Source organism: Stegodyphus dumicola, chromosome 4 (genome assembly GCF_044657685.1).
Source record: "Stegodyphus dumicola isolate Sdum_Otavi_A_Nest chromosome 4, ASM4465768v1".
NCBI classification, from domain to species: Eukaryota; Metazoa; Arthropoda; class Arachnida; order Araneae; family Eresidae; genus Stegodyphus; species Stegodyphus dumicola.
In genome coordinates, this window is record NC_140771.1 from 152967784 (window position 1) to 152995211 (window position 27428).

General features: G+C 32.2%; 1 protein-coding gene across 5 annotated transcripts in view; it reads left to right on the top strand.

The window, feature by feature from the left end:
• The window catches only part of woc (zinc finger protein without children), a 257267-nt gene that overhangs the window by 96944 nt on the left and 132895 nt on the right, over window positions 1-27428 (top strand). For all 5 annotated transcript variants that reach the window (XM_085815607.1, XM_085815608.1, XM_085815609.1 and 2 more), the window contains exons 6-8: window positions 4699-4956; window positions 12610-12807; window positions 20407-20640. In XM_085815607.1, coding sequence (XP_085671733.1) covers window positions 4699-4956; window positions 12610-12807; window positions 20407-20640 — 690 coding nt within the window. The remainder of the gene's footprint in view (window positions 1-4698; window positions 4957-12609; window positions 12808-20406; window positions 20641-27428) is intronic.

Here is a 27428-nt window from a genome sequence, read left to right on the forward strand (position 1 = left end):
ACGTGTGACATCTATGGTTACAGTGTCCATTGGTAAGGTTTATTCAACTAAAATTTCCAAAATTATGATAACTTAACATCATGAACAAACTTAACATCTGAAGTGGAAAAATACCCGCACATTCAAATTTCTAGGAATGCTTTGAACTGTCAGCTATTTGGCGACTGAGGAAAAGAACACATCTTATAAGGACAAAAATACATCGGGTCCCTCTGGCATAAATCACTATTTAAGTTGAATTGGACTCCAAAACGGCTGGACTGGACTGAAAACCATCATCCCTCCTCTGGGCAGGTCTGCTCTGCTTCGAACTGAAAATCAACTGCTCTGCTACCAAGAAAAGTGCCACCTTTTATTGACGGCGGTTGCTGTTACTACAGATGATTATGCAAATATTTAACAGCGAATGTCTTGTTCTTTTTTTATGAGTTAGCATAATGTTAGTTTTCTTTCACTCAATGATTTTTAAATGTAAAGGCTACAATGTTAGCTTCTTTTAATTTACAGAATAAAGCATGAATTTTATTTAGATTAGTCTTAGCTTTATTGAAGGGAAGCAAAGTATGCTTTGCCTTTATCGCCACTGCCAACAGGATTATGTGCCTACTGCCAACAGGATTATGTGCCCACCGCCAACAGCTAATCGGTCATCCAGTTCAACTCAGCATTGAAGGAATGTAGGTGAAGAGGGCCGTTATCCACGAAAAGAAGCTAACCTGTCTTAGAAGTTTGTTCAAGTTGTTGTGCTCACACTTAATTGAAGATGTCATTACTACCTGAAGGTTTTGAGCTGTTAAACCATGACAGCTGGGATCGATGGAAAGTCGATATGAAAATGCTGTTACTGGATAGAAATTGTTGCAGCTTCATAGAGGACAAAGAAGAAGAATTGTATAAAAGTGCAACAAGGCGTGAAAAGCAGGAATTCACACAGAGAGAGAATAGAGCCTTCACTACATTATATTATGGAATTAAAACTGAGTTCAGGCCGCTGATACAAAAATGTTCAAGTGGTAAAGAAGGATGGGAAGTTCTACAGAAGCAGTTCGAACCCAAAACAAGAGCAGGGATAATTCAGTTACTGGACGAATTTTTTAGTATTAGATATACGCCAAATGAAGAAATAGGATTATTCATCGCGAGGTTAAGAATGACTGCAAAGAAGTTGGCTGAAGCTGGTCACAACTTGACAGATCTTTTTAAAGGATTTCAGGCAATAAGGAGATTACCCCAGGAATACTCCGGCATTGTACAGTTGATCTATATGTGGAAGGACGAAGATTTTACGCTGGAAAGAATTGCTGAAGAACTGGTAAGGGAAAAAAGCCGACTTCGCCAGGTAAATGCCGATTTAGAAGACAGCAAGGTAAGTGTGTTTAGTTCAATGCAGGGAAAGATACAGTTGAAAATAAAACTAAATCTAAGAAAAAAATGGGGAATATGAGAATAGGACCTTGTTTCAGATGTCATAAATTTGGACACTTAATCGCTCAATGTAAAGAAAATGTAAGTAAAAATCAGAAGTTTAAAATAGACGATAAAAATGGACAGTTTAAAGGTAAAGAATTAATGTTAGTAGAAAATTATGTAACAACTCCAGATAAAGGAGGTAACGCAGATAAATTTAATTGAGTTGTAGATACAGCAGCTACAACTCATTTCTGTAATAATAGAAATTTAATGACAAATTTTGAAGAAAAAAACGATATATGTATGTCTTTAGCTGTAGGAAATTGTGAAAGTAAAGTACTAGGAAAGGGTACTGCCAAATTTGCAGTAAGAGTAGGCAATCGAATAAATTGGATTTAGATGATGTGTTATGTAATCCAAATCTAAGAAGAAATTTACTATTGGGAGCAAGGTTATAAATGGCTGGTGCTCATTTTGTGATTTCAAAAGGGAAGATGTAGATATACTTTCATAATTGGGATAGATTATGCTCTATGCTAAATGATATGACGGACTTTATCACGTAAAACCATTTAGATATGCTACAAATAAAAAGGAAGGTGGTTACGCTACAGAAATTGGAAAGTTAAATAAAGTAGACGATGTGATGCTATGGCATCGGAGATTTAGCCACGTAAATTTTGATTGTATTAAGAATGCTAGTAAGAATCAAAGCGTGAAAGGGTTACCAGAAATTGGAAAACCAATGGAAAGGTGTGAACCGTGTATTATTGCTAAATCTAGTAGAATAACTTTTAAAACTGTTTCGAAGAGATTGGATAAACCATGGCAGTTGATTTATTTAGATGTTTGTAGCCCACTACCAGTTCCATCTAAGGGTGGGAGTAAATATTTCCTTGCTATTGTGGATGACTATAGTAGATTAGTAACAGTGTATTGTATGAAAAATAAAAATGAATCGTTCTACAACTTTAAGAATTATCATGGGCAAATGGAAAGACTGATAAATAGAAAATTAATAATTATACGCACCGATAACGGTGGGGAATTCTGTAACAGGCAATTTGAAGGGTACCTAGCCGAAGATGGAATTAGTGTTGAACGCACAAACACGTACACCCCAGAAGAGAACGGTGTGTGTGAACGTTTTAACCAAATGGCATTAGACGCAGTTAAAGCTATGCTTAATGATGGTAAAAGAATGGTGGGCAGAAGCTCTTGGCTGTTTCGTACATACGTGGAACAGACTATGTCATAAAAGCAACCAAACCCCTTATGAAATGTTCCTAAATAGAAAACCCAGTGTTGTTTATTTTAAAATATTTGGTTGTAAAGCCTATGTTGGCATACCAAAACAGATTAGAAATAAATTACAAATGAGATGCAAAGAAGGAATCATGGAAGGATATGCGAAGGAAACTAGGGGTTATAGGATATGGCTACCAGAAGAACGCAGATTAATAGAAACCTGTAATGTGAAGTTCGATGAAAAACTGAATGCAGCAAATGGCATCCTGGAACAGAAATCAAAAACTAAGTTTAAAAGACTAGAGCAATCTGAGCTATTAGCAGAATTAGATGAAGAACAAGAAACTTCTAGAGAAGAAATAAAGTTGTCAGATGACAAATCTACTCCGAAAGAAGTATCAGACTTAAACTGGCAAAAAAAAGCAGTTAAAAGGCCAGGCGGAACACGTACAGACATATATTATTATGTAGAGGGAACGGACACCGGTTTTAGATCGTATAATGATATTGAAAAGTATTGTGAGGCAAGAAATATTAAATTTGAAAAAGATAAGTTTGATTTTAGTGAAAAAAAAACGAATTCTCGGGGAAAGTTAATTTTGTAGAACAGGAGACTAGCTCCGTGTCTGAAGAGGCAAATTCTGTAGAAATTGTTATCCCACAAAATTTTAAAGAAGCACGAAAATCAGTAAATGCCGAAGAATGGGATAAAGCAATGAAAGAAGAAATTGACACAATGAAGAAAAGAAAGGTTGGGAATTAGTCGAAAAGCCAGAAAATAAAACTATGATAGGAAACAAATGGATCTATATGCTAAAAAGAAATGAAAAGAATCAAGTGATTAGATACAAAGCACGTTTAGTAGTAGTCTGTTACTTGGCTCAGTGAACTCAGTTTTTTATAGTTATATGTTGGTAAATTAGTTGCTTTGCTTTGGTAAATTGGCTTCTTTGGTTGGTAACTTTGCTTTAGAAATGATTGAATTGTTTTGTTCCGGTTAAGGTTTTTATACCTTTAGTTAATCTGCATGCAATAGTTGTAGAATTATCAACAATTTAAAAACTGTTTAAGTGTGGCTAAGCCTAATTTTTGTTTACCATAGCAGCCATATTTGTGTACATTTGAAACTTAACAGAATAGTGAGTTCAGTTTCTGCACCTTCAGTGTCTTTTTGCCAAAGAATAAAAGTAAACTTTCAGCTTTGTTCATTAAAAAATCAGCCTTCTTGCCCACTTGAATTGTTTGTTTTTGCATAGAAACTCTAATTGTAATTGTAAAATTTTTTAATCATTTTAACTGTTTTTGGTGTTTTATGTTTGTCCATATTTTTCAATTTTTAATGAAGGTATTTTGAGTTTTCATGTATTTTTGCTTTTCAACAAAGTGAGAACTGAATTAACTGAATGATAAATATATCTCTAATTTAATTTGAGGAAATAAGTTTAAGTGAAAAGCAACAAAAAATGTATATAATTTAATAGGCCATACAAGAAATTCATGTGATGTTCACTTCAGATTTTTTCAATTCTGAAATTTATTTACAGGTATGTTAAATATTAACCATATTTAATAAGGAATTTAACATACTTCTGTTTTATGGAGCGTGGTATTACAAAACTGAAGTTTGTGCTATAGATAACTATTTGAATTTATTCGAGTCTTGTTTTCTGAAATTTTTTTAAAAAATTTTTTTCATTAATGGATCTTTTAAGTCTAATTTGTATGAACTTATAACATATTGTGTGCTTAGTTAAGATCTACAGAAATAAAAATTAATTTAATTGGATTGAAATGGAAATGGGTTTTGTGAGTATGCAAATAAAAAATATTTCATAGCTAAATATTAAAGCATAAAGTTCTGTTAAAAATGTGACAGTTATGAAATTATTAAGAATGAGAAAAATTCCAAATAATAAAAGTAACTACATCGTTTGTTTAAATTTCTGTATTTTCCTTCTGTGGTATGTATTTACATTTTTTTAAAATTAATTAGCAATTTTATAATAACAATTATAATTATTAATTATTCACTAATTATAGGGAAATGAACCACCTAGGAAGTGCTCTCAGTGTAAAAAAGATATCGAAGATCTTCAGAATCTTCTAACTTGGGAAACAATGGACTTTTGTAATGAAAACTGTTTAGGAAAGTACCAGTCATATCTGGGCAGTCATTGTACTTGTTGTCAATCTCCAGTTCAGCAGTCATCGCTTGGAAAATACTGTGTGTGCTTTGGGGCTGATATTCGGCAGTTTTGTTCTGGCAGTTGCTTAGAAGATTTTAAGAAAGGCTTAAAGGTAAGTTATTATTAATACAGCATGTGTGCCTGAAATCAACTGAAAAGTTATGAAATGTATGATATTGATGAAAATTGTACAATTGATACATGTGTTTTTGCTTTGTTATACAGCATAAGTTTAGGATTCAAAATTTTTCTTTAATACAGAGTTTTTTTATCTTATTGAAAAATTAATCTTTTTTGAAAATTTATCTAAAAAAAAATGAATGCAGTGATTTTTATTGAAATGTTTTGCAGACAGACTATGTTTGTGAATTGTTATCCACCAAAGTATAGTTTTACGGTGTCTGTTCCTACTCACATTAAATAATTATTCTTAAGGAAATTTCCAATGCAGTTGATCAAACCCCAAAAAATTAAATATAAGATTCCAGTTTCCTTATATGTATAGAATAACTTCATTGCAATATTTTAGTTATTACTGTATAAAAATACTCTATGCGTTTGATAATATACCTTTTAGTGGATCTGTAAATAAAACACGTGTTGTATTTATCTGCAGGCAGCTAAATGAAAATTTTAAGTTATAACTTTTTACTGAAAGTAATTCATATCAGATATACATGCTACATTTTTTATGTAAATGTTGAATGCTAGAGGTATTCAACATGTGGCTTATTGGCCACATTTCAGTCCATGAAAAGTTTGTCTGGCCTACTGATTGCTATTAATTATTATTACTTAATTTCAATATTTGTAAACAAAAATAAAAAATATCCAAAGGGGGCACGGTAACTGTATGGGCAACCTTTTGTCATCTCGATTAGGATTACTGACCAAAAAATGTGACTCTTCCACAATATGTTGGAGAGAAGATTTCACAAGGCAGGCAAGAAAATTAGACTAGGTATTGATTTCTCAAATAATAGTGGTTTCTCTATGCAGAAATGTGTATCTTATTAATGCTTGAATTAACTATGAAATTATTACAGAATTAGTCTAAGAAAGGGAGAAATCAATTTCGCAATTACTTTGCTCTGAAAGCTGCTTGTGTACTATTTGTCTACTTGTGCCATTTAAAGCTCCATTTCAAAATCGTATCTTAAAATTTTCATTAGAATTTGTCTTTTCAGTGAAGTTTTTATTGAAGTATGCAAGTTAAAAGCCGTAAATTAAAAGCCATTTCATGCTGAGCTTTAATTTTAGCATTAATTTTTCTTGCTCTTTTTATTCTGTATTCTGGAAAGTCCTACAACTCACAAATTTTAAACTTTTTAAAAACTCTTTTCAGACAAAAATTTATTATTATTTTCTTCACTTTCTTCAGGTTTTCTTTAACCCCCTCCCCGACTCTTATTATAATTGTTTTTAATATGAGTTTAAAAAAAAAATTGTGAAGAAAAAAGAAAAAATATATCATTCTTTTTAATGATGTGAAAAGCTTTTAATTCAGTTGAAGAGTAAAAAAAGAATTAATGATTTTTCTTAACTTTTTAGAAGTGAGATGTGAAGAAAACACCATATGATGAAACTGCACTTTAATCTACTAAAATTATTTAAAATAAATTGCCAACTTAGCAAGTTTCTTGCCCAAAAAAGAACACTGTGTAGAGAAACTATAGTTTGATGTAAAAAAATTATTCCAAATTAACTGTCAACTTAGCAGAATTTTTTCATAAAAAAAAAAAAAAAATCATACACAGGGTTTCTTAAACTTTTTTCAGTCGCGACCCCCTTTTATCACTGAGATTTTTTCGGGTCCCCCCAGAACCACATAATATTTACAAAAATTTTGTGGGACCCCCATAAGTATTGCTCAAATACGACACACGCGTAAGTGAAACTGTCAATTTTAGCACTTGTACTGTAATATACTACAGTTTTAGGTCATTAACTTTAATTTCTAATTTTAAGACATAGAACAATGTGAAAATGTTAAATAAGTAACAGACGAAATGACAGCATTACTTGCAAAGCAAGGAAAATGAAAGCTTATATTATAAAAAGAAATGTGTCAAAACATTTAAGTTTTTTTCTTTGACTGTATTGTCTTATCTTTATCTATTTTCAGATATGTTGTGTAAAAGTATTTGGTAATTGTAAAATTATTATAACAAGTTAAAGAAATATCAAACTGGTAAAATTTTTGGCGACCCCCCCTGCTGCAGGTCCCGCGAACCACAGTTTAAGAAACCTTGTACTAAGAGAATCAATAGGCAGAAGTATTGCTAAATCATTTAATTAATTCCTTAAATGCAATTGAAACATCAGATATGCCTCCCCCCTCCTGATGCAAGTTGACTATATATTTATAGTTTCATTTATTCATATTTGAGGTACACAGCAAAAAAAAAAAAAAAAAAAAAAAAAAAAGAGGAAACAGCTCGATATCTCCCCTTCTACTGGGCCGATTGACGAAATTCAAATTGCGTTTTCCATGTCTCAGAAGTGCAAATTAGGATATATATTAGATTTATATATAGCAGTGTTCTAACACAGGTATTTTGACACAAAATTGGACTTTTTCTGAAGTAACGTGCCAATTTTTTTCCATATTTTGATTCTGTGACTCAAATTATACCTAAATATTAAATTTTGTAAAATTTGGTGTGAAATTTTTGTAGAAATTTAAAAATTTGTCTTGCCCATTTTTTTCAGTTTATGCCTAGCATAATTCACTTGGCAAACTTCTTAATTTATAGCAACCTATTTTCCTTTCCTCTTTTTCATTATAGATGAGCAGGAAAAAAGTCCTCGTTTTTGCTTTCAAATAATTTTAACAAAATGCGTAAACCACATTTGGCGTTATTATTGCTTATAACAAATATGCCAAATTTCAAAAAGTGCCAATATGTAAATTCACATATATCGTAGGAAATTTTGAGTAAAAAGCTAATTTTTTGCAAGTATGCTTAGAAATACATCAGCTTTTAAGATGATGGTAAAAATTTTATAGGTTATAATTCAAATTTTTTTCGAAAAATTTATTAAAAATATTTAAAAATACAAATTTTAAAAATAAATCATAAAAAATGGGCGAATTTTATTTCAAATTAATCTAAATTTTGAAATGTGAAAGGAAGAATCAAATAAATTTAATAAAAACAGATATTAATGAATATATACAAAATTCAATTAACATAGAGGAGGTAAAATCTTGAGAGCCAATTTTTTAAAAACTACCTGTGCGATTTTTACAAAACGTGGCATAATTTGAGTCATAAAATTGAAGTATGGAATAAAATTGGCATCTAATTTCAGAAAAAGTCCAATTTTATGATAAAATACCTATATTAAAGCAATGCTATGTATAAATCTAATACATATCCTAAGTCACGCTTTCAAGACATAAAACATGCAAGTTGAAGTTCATCAATTGGCCCAGTAGAACAAAAGATATAGAACTGTCTTTTTTTTTTTTAATTGCTCTTGAATTTTATGGTTTAAGTGTAAAGAACATGATATTTAATAAATAAAGGTAATACACAAAATGTATTAAAAAAAAAAAAAGCACCTTTGGACATCATCATCATTATTATTAATTTTTTTCACAGTGTACATCATCAGTACAACATATTGCTAATACAGCTGTCTTTTCTGTAGCACATACTTGCCAATATGTTTCACATGGCAGAAATGGCGCACAGTTTGGTATTGTTTACATTACAGTACTGTAATTTTTTTTTATTATTGAAAAATGCATGTAGTTGATACAAATTTGGTTTCATGTTATAATGGTAGTTTAAAAAAAATTCTTTCAATTTGAGCCACTTTTATAGAGCTGCATTAGCTCATGAATGACATAGAAGACTTATGTTAATTTGGCTGATCTGATTTATGCAGCTTTATACCATAAAATGAAATCCTTAGTAATAGCCGGAAGTAATGAAATTGTAGCTTATTAACTATGTTACTTTAACAATGAGTGTTCTTCATTGCTTATTAGAAAGTTATTCAGCATTCCTTAAAACTGCTGACAAAATATTTTCTTTTTGTAATTTGATAATGAAAAATAAATGACATTTTCATTTTATGTGGGTTAAGATAATGTGTAAGATATAATGTGTACTTTTGTCAAACATATTCATTTTGATGCTTAACATGCATGAAAATCATTTCAATTGATCTTCAGGTGTAAATGTTAAACCACTATTTTCTAGCATATCCACTATTCCCGCCAACCCGATTTACAATATATTTCTTCCAACATTTTCTTACTCTTAAAATTTCTCACGATTTTTATGCAACTTGGCTTAATACTTTGTTATATGAATTAAAAAAAGTGCTTTTGGATGTTTGAAAGCAATTGAATTTTCTCTACATTATATCTAAAACGAAACCTTGCGAATCAGATAACTTCTGCTTTGTGAGTGAGAGCATTATAAGTATCCAGAAAAGTTGTTATCCAGTTCTCCAATGGGCATCAAGCTCCACTGTGTTTCAGCTGGCATATATTAGCCAATGAGAATAAAGCAAGTTGTTATTTGGATGTTCTTTAGTTATTTCGTTCATTTTTTCCTGAGTTGTGTGAGTACACGTGCCTTAGGGAAATAGTTTTAGAAATTATCATCTTTTGTTACATCTGCGAGAAAGGTGAAATACTCGTGTACATTTCAAAAATCGTACACAGTTGACTTTCCTTCCATTATTTCCTCAAGGAAATGTAATAAATTTGCGATGTGTACCGCCTGTCGTTGCGATTTTTCGATTTCGCTTGGTGGAAGGGCGGATGTTCTCAAACATGTGCGTACACAAAAACACAAGGGTAACATGAGTTGTTTTTAAAAAAACGAAAAATTAAATTTTTCTTCGGAAACAAAAGACTAAAAAGTTATTAATGCAGAATGTCTGTTCTCTGCCTTTTTATGGAGCACAACCTGCCACTGAATGCATCGGATCACGCTGAAGCTTTATTTAGAAAAATGTTTCCTGATAGTGAAATCGCTAAGAAATACTCAAGTGCAAGAATCAAACAGGTGCAATTGTTAAAGAAATGAGTTTGAAAAATAAATCTTCAGTTATTGATTGCATTAAAACAGCTCTGTTCTGCCTCTCTACGGATGGAAGCAATAATACCGATTCAAAACTGTATCCAATTGTTGTTTCCTTTTTTAATCCAGAGTCTTCAGAAATTGAGTGCAGTTTACTTCTGTTCCCACTTTAGAAGGACATTTGACAGGCTTTAATATAACATAGCTAATTATTAAAACTTTAAAAGAAAATGCAGGCCCTCTGGATAATTGCTTAGCACTTGGTGCTGATAATGCACCAGTATTGGTAGGCTTGGAAGACTGGTATTGCAGGCATCTTAAGAAAGGAAAATTCAGATTTGCAGATTATGAGGTGCACCTGTCACCTTTTAAATTTAGCAGCTGAAAAAGGGGCAGCTCTTCTTTACCAATAAATGTTGGATGAACACATTGTTGACATTTATTATTATCTTGAAAGGAGTTCTAAAAGGAAAGAAAAATTGAAGCAGTTCCAACAGCTGCATAACAGCAGTTTACAATTAGAAAACTTGGATGAAGTTATAAAATCAGCTAGGATTGACACCCAGTGGAGTTTAATTGGAAAACTGAAAGGTGCTGATGGAATTTTAAAATATAGTGAACTGTCTAGAATTGTGTTAACCATCTTGACAGTTCCCCATAGTAATACAGAGTGTGAGAAGATTCGCAGTGTTGTTGCGAAAACGAGGACTAAATTTAGATCTAATATTAGTGATGAAACATTAGAAAAACTTTTATTAGCGAAAGCAGGCCTACGTGGCAATTGCTGTGAACAAAATTATGAAGTTTCTTTCTTAAAGAAAGCAAAATCTGCCACTGTTTATAACATTTGAACGAAAACTGATTAAAGTTTTTTTTTCCCCTCCCTTAAACGATGCAAGTAATAAAAATGTTTTTTATGTGTAAGGTATTTTTGTTTTGCTTGCATTTAAGAATTAGTTACTATTTAATGTTAATTCACTATTAAAAACTATATTTTTATCATTTAAAAAGTTTTTTTAACATTGTGAAAAATCTCCTCATTTCTTTAAAAAAATCTCCTGATTTTTGAGTGTCACAGGTTGGCAAGTATGCATGAAGCTTCGACGTATAATACGCAGTATTGAGGTATAAGACACACCCCATTTTTCAGAACCCATTTTTAAAGAAAAAAGTGTATCTTATATGCCGTCAAATATGGTAAATACAGTACAAAATCTGAAATATAGATGTCCAATATCTGGATTTTCAGCAAAAGATTTTTTTTTTTTTTTTTTTTTTTTTTTTTGTGTGACTACAAGTCTTAGGAATGGAGAAGTAATCCTCAAGAAAAGGGAAGTGTGCCATTAAAGTGATTTTTCTCTTAACTACTTGAAATTCCTAGATATCAGTTTCGAACATTTACTAGCTAACAAATCACACTGTGACCAATTGCAATAAATTGATCGATGCTGCATTTATCTTAGACATGAAGAACGTGCTTTCATCTTAATTAAGACACAATTTGTTGTTTGACTTCTGAATTAGTGCTTTCATCTCTTGAGTAGTTGTGGGAGTAGCATTTTTCTATCTGACCAAAACAATAAGTGAATCCTCAAAACATACTTAGTATTTTGGTTGGGTTATTGTCCATACTGTTTCTTTTTTTGGCATAACAGTGAGGAAAAGAGAAAGAATTACATTCCAAGTAACTTATTTTAATTTAAGCAAATTCGCTCATCCTTAACTTTCTTTTTTAAAATATCTTATTATTAATCTCATCAAAATTACAGCTTTAGTTAAATGATAATGTCTCTGAGTTACTCTTTCTCTGAAACTGTACTTCTATCAACTAACCAATGGATATCAGAAACTGTACTTCTATCAACCAACCAATGGATATCAGAATTGTGTGTATACTGAGATGTAGATATAAAATACAGCTTTTCAAAAACTGGTGCAGTATTAAGATCATATAAAAATTCTAGAAATATTTTTATATAAAATCTGATGTTTTGGGCACTGGAAGATCTCATGAGTGTCTGCGTATATTTTCGAATTTGGTAGCTGACCATAATATATAGCCAGCTGCCAAATTTCGTGTTGACGATGAAAGACACAAATCTGATTGTTTTATATATATATATATCAATTTAAAAATGAAATTTTGTGATTAATGCAATATTAGAAGAAATGCTAAATGAAAATAATATAAATTAGACAAGGCTGGTTTAAGACCTGAAGAGATCCTAAACAGGATCATTTTGTGGTGCCTTCTTTCCTTGATGCCCTAAATATGTTTTTTAATGCTTAATGGTTAATCCAACCCGCAATGTTATGCTTATGTTGCGATGACAATGCCTAAGTCATCAATAAGTTAACAGAATGGCAAATATTTGCAGTATGGTTGTAAATTCAGAAAATATCGTCATTTTGACTTCAAGTTACATTTAATTTTACATGGTCCTGATTAAGAAAAAGAACTTCTTTATACAAAAATGCTTTTTTTAAAGAATATGTTTAATTTTATAATTTCTAATTATCATCTTGCTGGATTTAAAGCTGACAATCTAAAATCCGGCAAATTCCAGAACCACAAAGTCTTGACTATTCTGAACCTGAGACTTTGTACTGCATAATATTTTCTTTAAAGTAATTCTTTTGATAGAGATGAATCTTGTTTGCTTGTATTTTATTTTTTTTAAACTTTTCTCTAAAATTATTCTTTTGAAAATGTTGAAAAGGTGTGCAGCTTCTGTCAAACTGATTTATCAGCTGGTATTGATGGTTTCCTTGCTCCAGTGGGAGATAAAGGGCAGTTTAAAGACTTTTGTTCACAACGATGTATGGAACGTTATGAAATAATGAATAACATTTCCAAAACTGCTCCTCAATCCCAAGAGTGCTTTCATTGTAAAAAACAAGGGAGTTTCAAAATTCAGGTAAGTGAATGTTCAAGTAAGTAATGTATTTACTTAACGATTTGTGGGGAAAAAAATCAGGGATCAAAATGTAAAGAGTTAATGCTGATTTTACTATTACTATTATTGATGAGAAATGTTCACATTGTTAACTTTAAATTAATATGTTTGTATTTATAGAATTTCATACTTTTTGGTGAATAACTGGTAAGTTACTCTTCACCATGCAGTTTTATTTTCTGTTATGTGAATAAATATATAGTCATGTAGATCCTATTAAAGCAAATGAAGAGGAAAAGTATGTAAGGCTTTATTTATTCAAACTGCATAAGTAACTTGAATAAGTGATGAACTGTCTGGAATACTTCAAATAAGAAATTGAAGAACATTCTGCAATAAGTGGAAAATATATTAACGGAAAGGAAATTAAATTAAATCAATTTTGGGGCAGACTGCCTTTGATGGATTTAAAAATTTGGACTTTGATTTCCAAATCCGACGTTTTACCCACTAAGCTATCATGAAGCTTGGTCAAAAACAACAGTTTTCATTACATTACCCTCTTCTCAGGAAGAAGCAGCATCCTATTGCTTTCTGGTTTAACTTCTTATTTTAGGTTTTCTGGAGATATTGGGCATTCATAGATCACCTAGCTGTCCTTTGTTATCTAGGCAGGGTTTCAATCTCAATACATGAACAATGTCTTTTAAACTCCATCACTGCTTATTTTGTTTGTTCCATATTTTCTACTTCGTGCCTTATGTCACATAGTTTTCATGTTATTTGATAGTAACATCTTAGGAGTTTTTCATATAATCCAAACTTTTGTACTGGAATGGAAGCCCTGACTAAGCTGCCAATGTTGCAACTGACAGATCAAGCCTCTTGTCATATCGGCACTTTTCTGTGGTTTGGACTTTCAGGACTGGGAGTTTTGCAAGCTATCTAGCTTTATCAGCCCTGGTGATCACATGTTGCACACAACTTTCATCAGGATCTTTGGCTTTGGATGGAAAAATTACATTGAGAGGAGTCTGGATATCTCTATCATGAATGAATAGGCTGAACTGAATCCCATTGTGTCTTGTTTTGCTGAATTATAGGCAAAAGTCACAAATGATAAGATGATATCCCAATTTCTCTGCTTAATGTCTACGTACATGAATAACATGTCTACCTGTGTCTTGTTGAATCTTTCTGTTAAACCATTAATCTGTGGATGGATAGGCAGTAGTCAGAAGATGATATGTCTGCCATGATTGATTGATGTCTTTAAGAATATTGGCTAAGAAATAACATCCTCAATCATTTATCATTTCTTTGTGGCCCCGTGCTTCAGTACAATTTCTTCAACTATAAATTTGTCACTTTCGGTGACCTCAGAAGTTGGTACTTCCTTTGTGACTGTAAATCTAATAAGGTAATCTGTGCAAACAATAATCTACCGGTTTCCATTTCAAATAACAAGGAAGCATTCAAGTGGATTCTATTCGAATTTCAGCAAACAGAGATTTGTCAGAGGATTTTATCGGATGAAGCTGTCTTTTTGGAAATGGTGGTGGTGATTTCCATCTTTGGCATTCTCAACAGTGTAATTTAAAATTTCATGTGCTCCTATTCAGCCCTGGCCAAAAGTACTTCCTTCTTATTCAGTCATATTTTTAGATAAATCTGAGATGACCAGCAGTTGGAACATCATAAAGACATCTTAGAACATCACTGTTGTCTTCGTTCCCATTGGATCGTAGTTTTTTTATGCAGTATACCATTTCTTATTTGATAATTTCAGTATGTGTCACCTTTCACGAGTTCTGATATGGATTTCAATTCTTTATCCTTTTCTGTAATCTTTGATGGCCATGAGGAAAGGGGTGTTGTCATTGCTCTCAATTATTGGTTCGACAAGAGGCTTCCTCGATAGTGGATCTGATCAGAATGTTCACGACTGCTCTTGTGAACAGTATTGATGTCGTACTCCTGCAGTCTTCCAGATAGATCCTTAAAATTGGCCAGTCAGCAAAAATAGTAGTAATCCGTGACACCCATGTAGGATTTACAATAGAGATATGGCCTGAATTTACTGATTGCCCAGATGATAATACTGCATTCATTTAGATTGTAGACTAGTTCTTTTCAGCTGTAGTAAGGAACCTGGATGCATAGGCTATTGGTCTTTCTTCGCATCCATGGATCTGAAACGGTATTGCACCAATGCCGTAGCCACTAGTATCCAAATGTATCCTCATTTCTGCATTTGGAATAAAATATCTCAAAACATGGCCACTGGTCAGAAACTTTTTTAGTGTTCTGAAAGATTCCTCCTGTGATATGTTCCAAGAAAATCTTACATCCTTCCTTAGCAAGTCATACAGGTTTTTTGGAATAACCACACAACTTCTGATAAAACGTGGGTAGTAGGAGCACATGCTCAAAACGTTGTGTATTGGAGATATTTCCTGAAGAGGGAGCTTTGTTACAGCCTCTGTCTTCTGTGGATTGGATACATCCCATGTGGATCAACTAAACTTCCCAGTATCATCAACTTCTTTTTGCTGAATAAACATTTAGAATTCAGCTTCAGTTGCACTCTTTGGATACATTTCAGAACTTCCCTCAGGTCTTTTTAGTGTTCTTGGAAATTAGGAACATGCAGTTATGTCGTCTAGATAGCAAAGACAAATATTTCACTTGAGTCCTCTGAACCCTTTGATGCGCGCAGTATTATTTTAATAATTTTTTAAACTAAAAACTCTAGAAATTGAATATTATGATCCTAGAGACAAATAATATATGAATTTTAAAAAATCTACTCTTGCCCATTGTTTTGTGGGTGGTGGTCGCACTGTAAAACCACTGTGCGTCTAGGACTTTGAAACTTTACTGAGGTAGTAGGAAAAAAAAAACTTACCTTTTTCCGTGCGCGTTTCCAATAAATGACGAAATTTACGAATTTAAAAAACAAATTATACAAGAATTGCATTATATATAATTTTTTTTTACATTATTTTACAAAGTAAATCGTCAGAAGACAATGAAAAACAATTGTGAATGGTGCTTTTCACTGCGACAGCAGTGAAAATATAAGTACCTGCATAATAAGAACGTTTGGCTAAACAGATAAAAAAACAGCAGAATGAGGATTAAGAAAGAAAGACTCGTGGTTTTTTTTATTTTATTTTAATTATTTTTATTGTTATTATTATTATTATTATTATTATTATTATTATTTCAAAGAACAATTTTTTTTTGTGACACTGATCAAAGTATGTTTTGTCTTTTTGGTATATGCATAGACCCACATTGCATGTTTCGCACATGTATCTTCTTCTATGAACTTTCTTCCTTGTGCTACAAATTGTACACTGCCTGGATCAAAATTTTGCTGGTATATGTCCAGTGGTATTTAGTTTCTTTTCATCTGGCACATGCAATTTGTGGCTTTTTATGTTAATGGGAGGGCTTGGTTATTTTGGCTTTGGTACAGATCATTCGTTTCCCATTCATACTTATTTTATTCGTATTTCATTCCAAAATACTCAGAAAATATTTTAAATTTAAATGAAACTTTACGCGATTTCTATTTTTAATTATAGCAAAGTATATTTACATTAAATTTAAACTACAGGAAATAATTTATAAAATCGCAGTACTAGCTTGGAGAGCAAGTGTGTTGAGGTCAGAGAACTGGAAAAGAAAGACCTTTTTACTGGGCAGGTGCATGTATTGTTTAGTAATAAAATAACTCTGTGGTTTCAAAACCCCTTATCTATATCCGGGTAAAAATAAACTTTCTTATTTAAGAAGGAAGCAAACGCCATTGCGAAGAGCAGTGGTTTCAAGGCGCGAACACCAAGCCTCTTAATCATTGTGACACAATGCTCTAATGGCGCAGTGGGCGCGCCCTGAAACCGCAAAGCAAATGTCATACATATAGAGGGGTTTTTTTATATATGCAGTTTAATTATTGCTATTTTTAATTATTTATGATAGAAATCAGGGTGTGTGATGAATAACTTTTGAAATTTAAAGTTGTTTATATTAATAAAAGGAAGTTATTTTGTCTCACTGAAAACGGATTTTTAAAATACATCTGATTTGAAATACTGAGACCTAAAACATGTATGATTCTGCTGTCATTTTTTGTTATTTAGAAATAAAATGATTTTCACTCAAAAATTTTGGAAAGAAGAGGAGAAAAAAATTTGAAAATTAGTGGTGTCAAAGCGTGACCACCGCGCGTCAGAGGGTTAATACAGTCAAAAGTCTTTAATCCAGACTCGTCAGGACTTCGGCGATTCCGTATTATCGGTTTTTCCGGATTATAGATCATCAATTTAAATCTGGTAAGATGGCATGCAGAAATTGTAAAATTAAAAATATGAAACTGTAACTTATGAAATAAAGAGCAATTATGATCTAAAAGGTATCAAAATTTACAAGAAAAAAAAGCTTAATAATTATTTGTTTACTTTATTAAACATTTCTTTCAACGCGTGCATGTGTAAAGCATACATTACGCATAGTCGAAATTAGAAAATTGCAACCAGAAAACTATTTGATGTGTATTCGTGATACTTATAACGACGAGGAATTTGATTTAAATTATATCAAAGACAGAGTACATCGAAATGAAATACTACATTTTATAAGGAATTATAAGCCGAATAAAATAAAAACATCTACCCTGAAGATAAGGATAGTGCTGACAGATCAACTTCCAGTTCATTGCATGCCACGTCCCCCCCCCTTGCGGCAGAGCAGCGTGAAATTGATAAACAGATTTCGGAATGGTTAGAGAAACAAAGGATATGCCTTTATCCATTTTTTGCAGCAATTCCACTTTTTGTTTGATGAACATCGAAACATTCTTTCGCTTTGTAAATCCTTTGGTAGCTCCAGAATCGGAAATTCTTTTTGACATAATCGAAATTTAAGCTTACTTTTATAAAATTGCTCTACCAGTATGCAAAAAATAATAAGCCGGATTCAATTAGAAGATTAAGGAACAATGCAATCTGCAACATTAACTGAAATAAATAATTAAGATAATTTTAGCTTAGCTTGTACTGTCCGTTATATATCAAACGTACATGCGTCAACGTATTATGCACATGCGTTAATGCATTATGCGTTGGCGCATGCGCAGAAAGTTTGTAACTTTGAGGTCCGTATTAAAGACTTCTGACTGTACTGTGTCCAACATCCGTTCAAATGTCGTTGGTGCATTGTATAATCTGAATGGCATGACTTCATAATGAATTCTGAGTGACCATCTGGCATCATGAAGTCTGTCATTTATCTGCCTTTATCATCAACATCTATATTCTAGTAGCCAGACTTTAAATCTGTCATAGAGCAAACAGCACCAGTGAGGCAGTCCAATGCAACATCAGTGTATTGGACTGTCTGACTGGTGAGGTGATGGATATGAGTTTTCTTTGGTTACCTTGTTCAATCTTATGTAACTGACGCAAAAGTACCATTCACCACTTCTGTTCTTCACAAGCATGATTGGAGATGACCATGGACAAGCTGACAACTGTATGACATCTTTGGTTAACATTTGTTGCACTTCAACTTCAATCACGCATTTCTCAGTGGCTGGTACACAGTATGGCCATTGCTCTTGATTGACATTCTGTCATCTGTGTTGATCTAGTGCTTCACTGCATTGCATCGGGATTTCCTCGAATCATACTATTAAAGTTGAAAATGTCACTAAATTGTTTTAGTAAACCCAATAACTCATCTTACTCAGTATTGGTCAGATCAGCATCCAACATTTCTTTTAATATTTCTCGAGTTAACCTTTTTCTGGACTTGTGTCCCTTGGACCCTTCTCAAGCCAGATTCCTTAGGCAGCAAATAGCACTTTTTTCTTTGCAGTAAACAGCATAAGTTCATCCTTTTCAGTATCAGTTTGTTCGTCGAGAGCAATTTGCTACCCATACTTTACCACAACCATTCTCAGTGGTGACAATTGAAGCTGGCATCACTTGCTCTCTTTTGCACATCAGAATTCTACTGCAAACAATCATAGCTGCATCATCTATCTGCAGCACATACTGTTTCTTTCGTCAAATTTGGTTTAGTTGAGTGATCTGTTGGTTGTGGCAAACAAAGAGCATTCTGATTTATTGAAACCTTCATTGTCTGAAAGGGTTTCTGCAAGTTCTTGATTTCGCCAATCGATAATGGCATCATTCACACGGAAAAAGTTGCATCCAAGTTTCATTTGATGGGTGGCTTTATTGCAGAAACACAAGAAATTCAAACAGCCTTTTAATCACATTCAACTTTTAGTACACATCTTCCTGAGGCACCTACAGATTTACTGCAGGCTGTTTTCAGTATAGGTCCATTCTCAGTAAACATAGAAACATTCAATTGTTGGCATAATTCGTTAGATATGATGGAATAATCGGTGCCCAAATCAACAAAGGCTTTTACCTGCTGTCTGTTCACGGTAATTATTCTTTTTTAACTTGGCTGTGGTGTATGTCTGAGGATTTTCTTTAACTGCAGCCTCACCTGCTGTACAAGTCTTGAGTTAGTTTTCTTCATTGGGTTGGCATGGGGAGTGGCTAGAATGGTATACAGGTGATTGTAACTGTCAGCAGTTTCAGAAAGTACAGTGAATAAGGTGAACTGCTTCTTAATCTGGATGAAGAAGACTGTGCATAGTCGTCTTTGAAGCTGTATAGAGGGAGTATTCATATCCTCTCGAGGATTGGATGTCCTATCAGCTATTGCATTTTCAAGCATTTGGCACCTCGGCAGACATCCTGGGCGTGGAGCATTATCAGTCTTTCAGAATTCTGTTCTACGTTGTGGAACAGCTGTCTTGCTGGTTTCACATCTTGGCTGTGGCCTAACTGGAACAGAATGTTGAAGAGTGGTTTTGCTTCTTTCTGTACCTGTAAGTGGGGCTAGGGCCATCAGAACTTCCTCCCGGACAACAGATGCAATATCATTCGGTGACTGAGGTTCATTGTCTTTATAACACTGAACTTGTAGCAGGACCTTCTGAAGTCCTCCCTGATACTAGCAGCAAAGAAGTCATTGATGTCCGCATCAGTCAATACTACAGAGACCTTCTTAGGTAGCCTCTAGAGTAGTGGTCGAGTGATACGTCTTCGTCAAAGGGTCTCTATATGGTGGCGATGTTTCTTGAAGACAGTTTCATGCTCCTGAAACAACAGGATCCATTGCTAATCCTTGGCAATGCCTTTTATGAGATGGGCTCCTTTCTCGTCATCAAACATGAAAGTCAAGCATTAGCTTTTTGGCACAGAGCAAGTACATCTTGAATGTAAGCTTCAGACATCTCATCGATTTGATTCTCATGTGTGAGTAGCAATCTTTCAGTTTGGTGTTCTATATCAGCTGCACAGCAAAATGTGTCTTTCAGAGCATTTCTGAAAACAGTCTTACAAACATACATTTGTAATTTTTAATTTGCATTAGCAGTTTCATTATTTTTCAAATATACTTTTTGTAATAAAACTATATTTTCCCTATAATTATTAATTGGCAGGAATATGTTTGTATATTTTTCTCCCTAATAAAAGTTAATGTTTATGTGTAAGATCATATCATGTTTTAACATATTTATTATAGGTCAAACATGAAGATAAATCTTACTCATTATGCTGTGATAACTGTGTTGCTGGATTTCGTTGTTCATTCAAGATAAAGGAAAATATGTGTGATACATGTTATAAATTTTTCAAACCCATTGCTGATGAATTTTCATTGAAACTTGATGGACTGCATAAACATTTCTGCACTAAAGCCTGCATGACTTTATTTGTTCTATCTCATCGTAAAATTGTCCCTTGTATTTGGTGTAAGGTGAGTTCATAGTTCTATAATCTTAGCTATGTGTGATGTATTTCTTATCTGCTAGTTTTCCCAGTAGATCAAACTTTATTTTATCTTAAAAATCTTAATATACATCTTAATCTACTATAGATATCTGTAGAACTGCTGCCCTGGTGGTATAATGGTTAAGGGAGCTGACTACAATACCGTAGGGCCCGGGTTCGAATCCCAGAGAAGGCATGGTTATAACTGTCCATCCCTTCATAGGAAGTAATGATAGCTGCCTATTAGGTGCCTTCACAATAAAATGGCCACCACTTCTGCTTTTAGGAATGGCCAATATTGAAAAAAGACAAATAGCCCACTGTTTGGAAGGAATATATATATATTTGTAGAACTTTACATGAAGATTCAAACAATATTTAATGAGTAGACAGTTTTATTAAATTTTCTTTTATATCAAATATATTATAGAATATAATTAATTGTATCGATACATTATATATACATTACTTGTTAATTTTATTGTCATCATGTTTTTGAAATACAAGTTTTATGACATACAAAAATCTGCACCACTCAGAGGACTAGTATTTTTAAGTTGCAAAATGCTTTCAGATTTTTTTTTTTTTTTTAAATTTGTGTGTGTATCAAACATTCATTATGATTGCTAATAATGCTTATGTGATTCAATGAAGTATTTTTGTATTTCTGGGCTGCATCATTTGCATTTATCAAAAAATTGCAGAACTTTCTGTTTGACCCAGTATTTATACTGAACAACCATATGTGAGAAGGCCAGATAACGCGTATTTCACTAATGTGACCCATCTGTTAATTGATTAGGCTAACGAGAAAACAAGCTAATTTCCTTTAGAAAGTCATCCTTGAAAGTATCAGGAGCAGACAGCCTAAGATTTTTGTCTTAATGTGTTATACACACACATGCAAACTTATTTGATTTTAATTTTCATATCTTGCAGATTGTATTCTTTTTATTTTCATTTTCTACACAAAAACATCTTTGCTATACTTCTTCATAATTTTCTGTGGCTAATCTTTTAAGCATCAATGTTTGGAAGCCACATCACAAATTAAACTTTACTTTCAGGGACTCAAAAAAAAAAAAAAAAAAAAAAAAAAAATTGAGCAATAATTTACAAATCATATTATTGTTGTGCTGTGTATTAATTATAGTAATGGTGTGATTCTGAAGTATAGATATGTCGTTATATTTCATTTTAAATATAACTACCATATGTGATGCAAATAGCTTTTTCTAAAAAAAAAGAGAGGGAGAATGACTAACAAATGATTTTTTAAGGGGGGGACATTTTTAAAGCCTTAAGTTCAAATGTAAGATCCTAATTTTGTAAAACTAAGCTTTTTTCTTCTACTTAGCAGCAAATGAAATTTTTGCATTATTTATTTTCTTTACATTTTTTCTTATTTGTTTTTAATTTTGGAGTTATTCTTAAAACGGATTGCATTTTGTATGATATGTAATTTATTTAGATCTTGTAGAAAAATCAGCAAGATAAAAAAGAAAACTTCTTATTTTAGGCTGGTTTAAAGAATAGAAGATTAATATACAAATGGAGCAAACAGAAAAATTTAATTTCAGCAGCTGCAGAAGTTTTTACCCAAATTCCTCCTTAACACAAAAGCAAATGTAGTAAAAAGGTCCGAGATCTGGAATGGCAGGACTTCCGAATTTTAGATCTCTGTTTTAAATTTACAGAAATGACATACATTATATAATTCATATTAATTAAAAATGCTTTTAAAAGAGTCTGTATGGATTCAGATTTTAACATTGCACCGAAGGTTTGTTAAAGTTTTTTATGCTTTCACTGAGCTTGCAGTTTACCATTCTACTCTTGGATTCGTTCCTGCTAAGACACCTTTTTTTTTTTTTTTTTTTTTTTAAATCTTTTAAAACTATCATTAAACATCGGCCACACCAAAAGTATATAAATATATGTATATATATATCCATTTTGTTACTCGGCTCAGTTTCTTTATTCTTATAATGTTTGCAAAATATGCATTTTTTGCTTTAAAAATGATTGAATTATGTTGTTCTTATCTTCTGGTTAAAATTTTTGTGCCTTTAGTAAATCTGCATGCAATATTTTTATCAACAATTCAAATTTATTTGTCAACAATTTATAAAAAAAAATAAACAAGTTGTTTAAGTGCCGCTAAGTCTAATTATTTTTGCCATGGCGGCCATGTTTGTTTACATTTGAAACAGCAGAATAGTAGATTTGTTGCCAATCTAAAGAAAGTAAGCTTCGCAATAACAAAGATAACGCCTTCTTTTATTATTTCGAATTAAATCATGCTTAATCCATTCTGGAATTTATTCTAGGAAATAAGTGTTTTCAATTTACCTCATAATTTCTGTACAGATATTTTGAGTTTTTTTGTATTTTTGCATTGTTGCAGAGTGAAAACTGAATTAAGGGAATGAGAAATACTGAATCGTCTGTGAAAAACTGTTTACTTTTTTTGGTTGTTGTTGTTTGCTTAATTTATTTTATACATCGTTTTAGATTTATGATTTGAATAGAATATGTGGCAACGATTCGATAATTCTTAAGATGGTATACATTTTGTGCATTCTGAGTTAAAAATGAATGAAATATAACACTGTTAAGTGAACCTAGGGCCAGAGTGTCGCTGTGGTAAACAAATGTGGTGAATCTTTAAAGAGTGCATTTATTCTACTGTGGTTTATGCGTTATCGATGAAGTAAATTTAATTCAGTCCAATAAGTTTAAATGAAATGCAAGAAAAAACACGCATAATTTAATATTCCCTATATGGAAGTCGTGTGGTGTACACATCAGATTTTTTTATTTGCAATACTATTTCTTTAGAAATAATGAATGGCAGTAACATTTGGTGGCAACATCATTTTATTTGAAAAGTGATATGGACAAAAAGGTGAGGATAGAGACTAAGAGCAACTCTGGTGCTAAAATTTGAAATACATATATGTAATAATAAGAGCAAAACAAGGAAAAGCCGGAGCAGTGTCGATGCGTGCCTAGATCCATACTGAAGAAGAATTTGATTGCGTAGTATGCTAGTAATGCTAACTTGGTAATATCTAAAGAACTTGGCAGTCGAGGCAGTTTTAATTCCATTTTTATTTCCAATCGATATTTGTGGCCACAATCACTTGGCACTCTAGTCGTGCCTTTCCACAGAAGATTTACATTTTTGATATTGTTGAGATAGAAAGCAAGCCAGCGAAATTACATCTTAGCAGAGTAGAGGGCAAAAGCTGAAGTGCGTCGTTATGAACGATAGAAGCACGCGAAGAGAAAAGTTTTGGTTTACAAGGACAGTTTCTGTTCCCAATGATTACGTCATCAGAGCTGCGCCGATCATAGTGTGATCTAGTAATGACGCAATGCAAAGAAGTTATTACGATTTTAGAATAGAGAGGAATAATTAATGTTTATAGTTTAATCTATAATTTTGATTCATATATTTTTATCTTACATATATACTGATACATTTTCCCTCTAGTAGCCTCCCTTGCCTTAATAGATACTAGTAATTTATTTGCAGACACCTTATATTTGTTATTTCCTTATTGTACATAATAAAGAAAAGCATTTATAAATAAATAAACTGCTGGTAACTATCAGAATGGGAGGGGATACAAAAGGAAAAATATATAAGTAAATATGGTACATGTTTATCATAACGAACTATTTTTTTATCATAGAATCAAAATTTACAAAAAAAAAAAAAAAAAGCTCAATATTTATTTGTTTGTTTTATTAAACGCTTCTTTTCACTAAGCATTTTTTTAGCTGTATTGATTTTTGATTTTTATGCTAATACTTTAGCAATAAACATAATTTCTTGTTCAGTTGCAAAGTTCCTTTCAAGTTCTTAATTGCCATGTCAAGAGTTGTCAGTAAACTTTTAATTAAAATCTTTTCATTTTCAACAAGTTCTTTAATTCCCTTCACTATCAGTAGCAATATTTTCTAGTTTTAAAACCACACTAGAGATTACGCTGTTTGTTAGTTGATTGACAATTGGAGTATTGTCATTGTAAGGGAAAAGGTCTGCTGTTTATTATCAAGTGTGTCCTCTCAAATTCCACTAATTGTAAAAGATACTTGTACATTTCCTAATCACCAACTAATGTAATATATTACTAATAATGGATAAGAGTAACGTCACAACACGCTCAAAAAAAGTGGAACCTATACAAGAAAAGAGCAAATGCTTCCTGTTCTTTGCAAACTTATGAACAAAAGGAATTAAACTAATTTTTTACATCTTTTAAAAGTCACATAAATATGCACCATCAAATTTCGTTAAATATTCAAAATGTGGTACCCACAATGTGGTGCAAGTCTGTTAGTAGGCAAAGCTTAAAAATAAAAGTGAGTGTAGCAAGCAATACTTTGATATCATAACCTCATTTTCAAAATACAAAGGGTGCAGATTTAGTTTTTGTAAAAATTCATGCCATGTTCTTAATAAAAAATTTGTATTAATGTTAAATTAACATTATATAAGAGTTAAATCCCAGTTCTGTTAAATTTAGCAAAAGGTGTGAGTTGTCATGATTTGTCATGATAAGTCAGTAGGTTTAGCTTAAAAATGGCAGAAAGCATTGGTTTCCTCTTATAACAGGCAGTGTTAAGAACTTCACTTTGATTTTATGTAACTCTCCATCTTTCTTAAGATAAGCTATGTTTTGTGAAGAAGTTATATTTTGTGTATGTGTGTGTCTTGCATTTTGAAAAAAAATCTGATGTGAACACCATATGACTTCCTTGTATAGCCTACTTGTCCTATAATTCTTACTTCTTAGCATGGAACATATACATAAAAACTCAAAATATCTTCATTAAAGATTGTACAATACAGAGAAAGATAGAACACCAAATACAGTTAAAAAAACTTTTGCAATTGAAATTAGAGTTTCTGCACAAAAACAAGCAATTCAGCCAGCAAGCAGAAAAACAGATTTTTCGGTGCATAGGACTGAAAGTTTACTTTTGGTCCTTTTTGTCAAAAAGATGCTGAAGTTGGTGCAGAAACTGACTTAATTCACTATTCTACTAAGAGTTTCAAATGTAAATAAATGACGGCTTTGTTAGGCTTGAACAACTTTAAGCTCTTTAACAGCTATTAAATTGTTGATAATTAACTATTGCATGCAGATTAACTAAAGGCATAAAAAACTTAACCGGAACATAAAGAAAATATAATCCAATCACTTCTAAAGCAAAAAATGTACAATTTAGCAACATATAAGAAAAACTGAGCTCACCGAGCTGGAATAGAGTGGGTTTATATACTTTTAATGCAGCCTATTGCAATCAAAATAGGAAATGCACAAGTACGAGATATAGCAATCCCATATACAAAATTTCAGCATTCTGAAACTACAAATTTTTTAGTTATACAAGATACATACATACACGTGTACGTACAGACATCATGAAAAAAATCTCTTCTGAATGCATTATATAATTCGTTTTGGAAAGAAGAATCCTTTATAATGCCCATACGTACAGTTGTCACACAAAAACATCATTTAAACAGATTCGAGAGTGGTCAAAATGGATATTTTCATTGAAATACGATACCCAAATTTTTTTGTGATTACAAAACTTCTTTTACTTTGTACAAAGAAGTAAAAAGGAGTAAAATTTGGGGCTGCCCTTCTACAAAACAGCAGGAAGTTTCAAGTGGATAGGCTATACTGATATACATACTCAAGACAATAAAAAGCATCATGGAATAGCCCAACACCACTAAAAATTCGTATTTAAGTGAATTTATCCAGTGTTCAATTCATAAAGAAGATAACAGTTCTTTATTATTTTATATTCCTTAGGGATATTTGATTGCTAAAATGCTTGGCACTAGTTTCAATGAATTTCTTTATAGAATAATTTCAGAACTTGAGATTGTAGTTTTCAAAGCTTTTCTATATATTTGCATTGATATATTTTCATATTCACAGTTGGTATCTGAAATTATCTAATTAAATCTAAAGTGATATCTTATTATCTGAAAAGACATACATCTATTCTATCAAACTTGCACTGGAACCATCAGCACGATTTTGATAGGATGTCTGCGAAATTTCACGGTCGACAGGAAGATTCTTAAAATACCTTGAAAATTTTGCCTTTTGCTGGTGATATCCAAAAAACCTTCAAATTCGTAGGTATGATCTTCAAGAAATGTCACAGCTCACCATAAATCCAAAGCATTTTTTGGTACTTACCTTGAAAAATACCTTGAAAATTTTGCCTTTTGCTGGTGATATCCAAAAAACCTTCAAATTCGTAGGTATGATCTTCAAGAAATGTCACAGCTCACCATAAATCCAAAGCATTTTTTGGTACTTACGTATTAACGCAACCAGGCCAAAATTCACATGAATCGCCAAATTTGGCGACCCTACGTGTTATACGTAATTTTTCGTAAAGAAATTATTTTTCTTACTGGTTAGATTGAATGCCCTGAAATACTTTAACTATTTGGGATCTACCTGCGAGTGAAAAAGATGCAGTTGAATTGTTGCAGGGATATGGAATTATACCGAACGAACGTACTTGTAAAAATTCTCATAAAATGAAACTGTATTTTGGAATATTTTGGAAAGCAAATCTTCTGGAAATGTAACATTGAAGAGTGCAATCAACATTTGGGTGTGAGAACCGGAAATTGGTTTGAAGGTAGCCGAATTTCATTTGTGACAGCGGTGCGCTTCATTTATTGTTGGTGTAAAGAGTTAACCTCAATTAAATTTGGCGCAACAA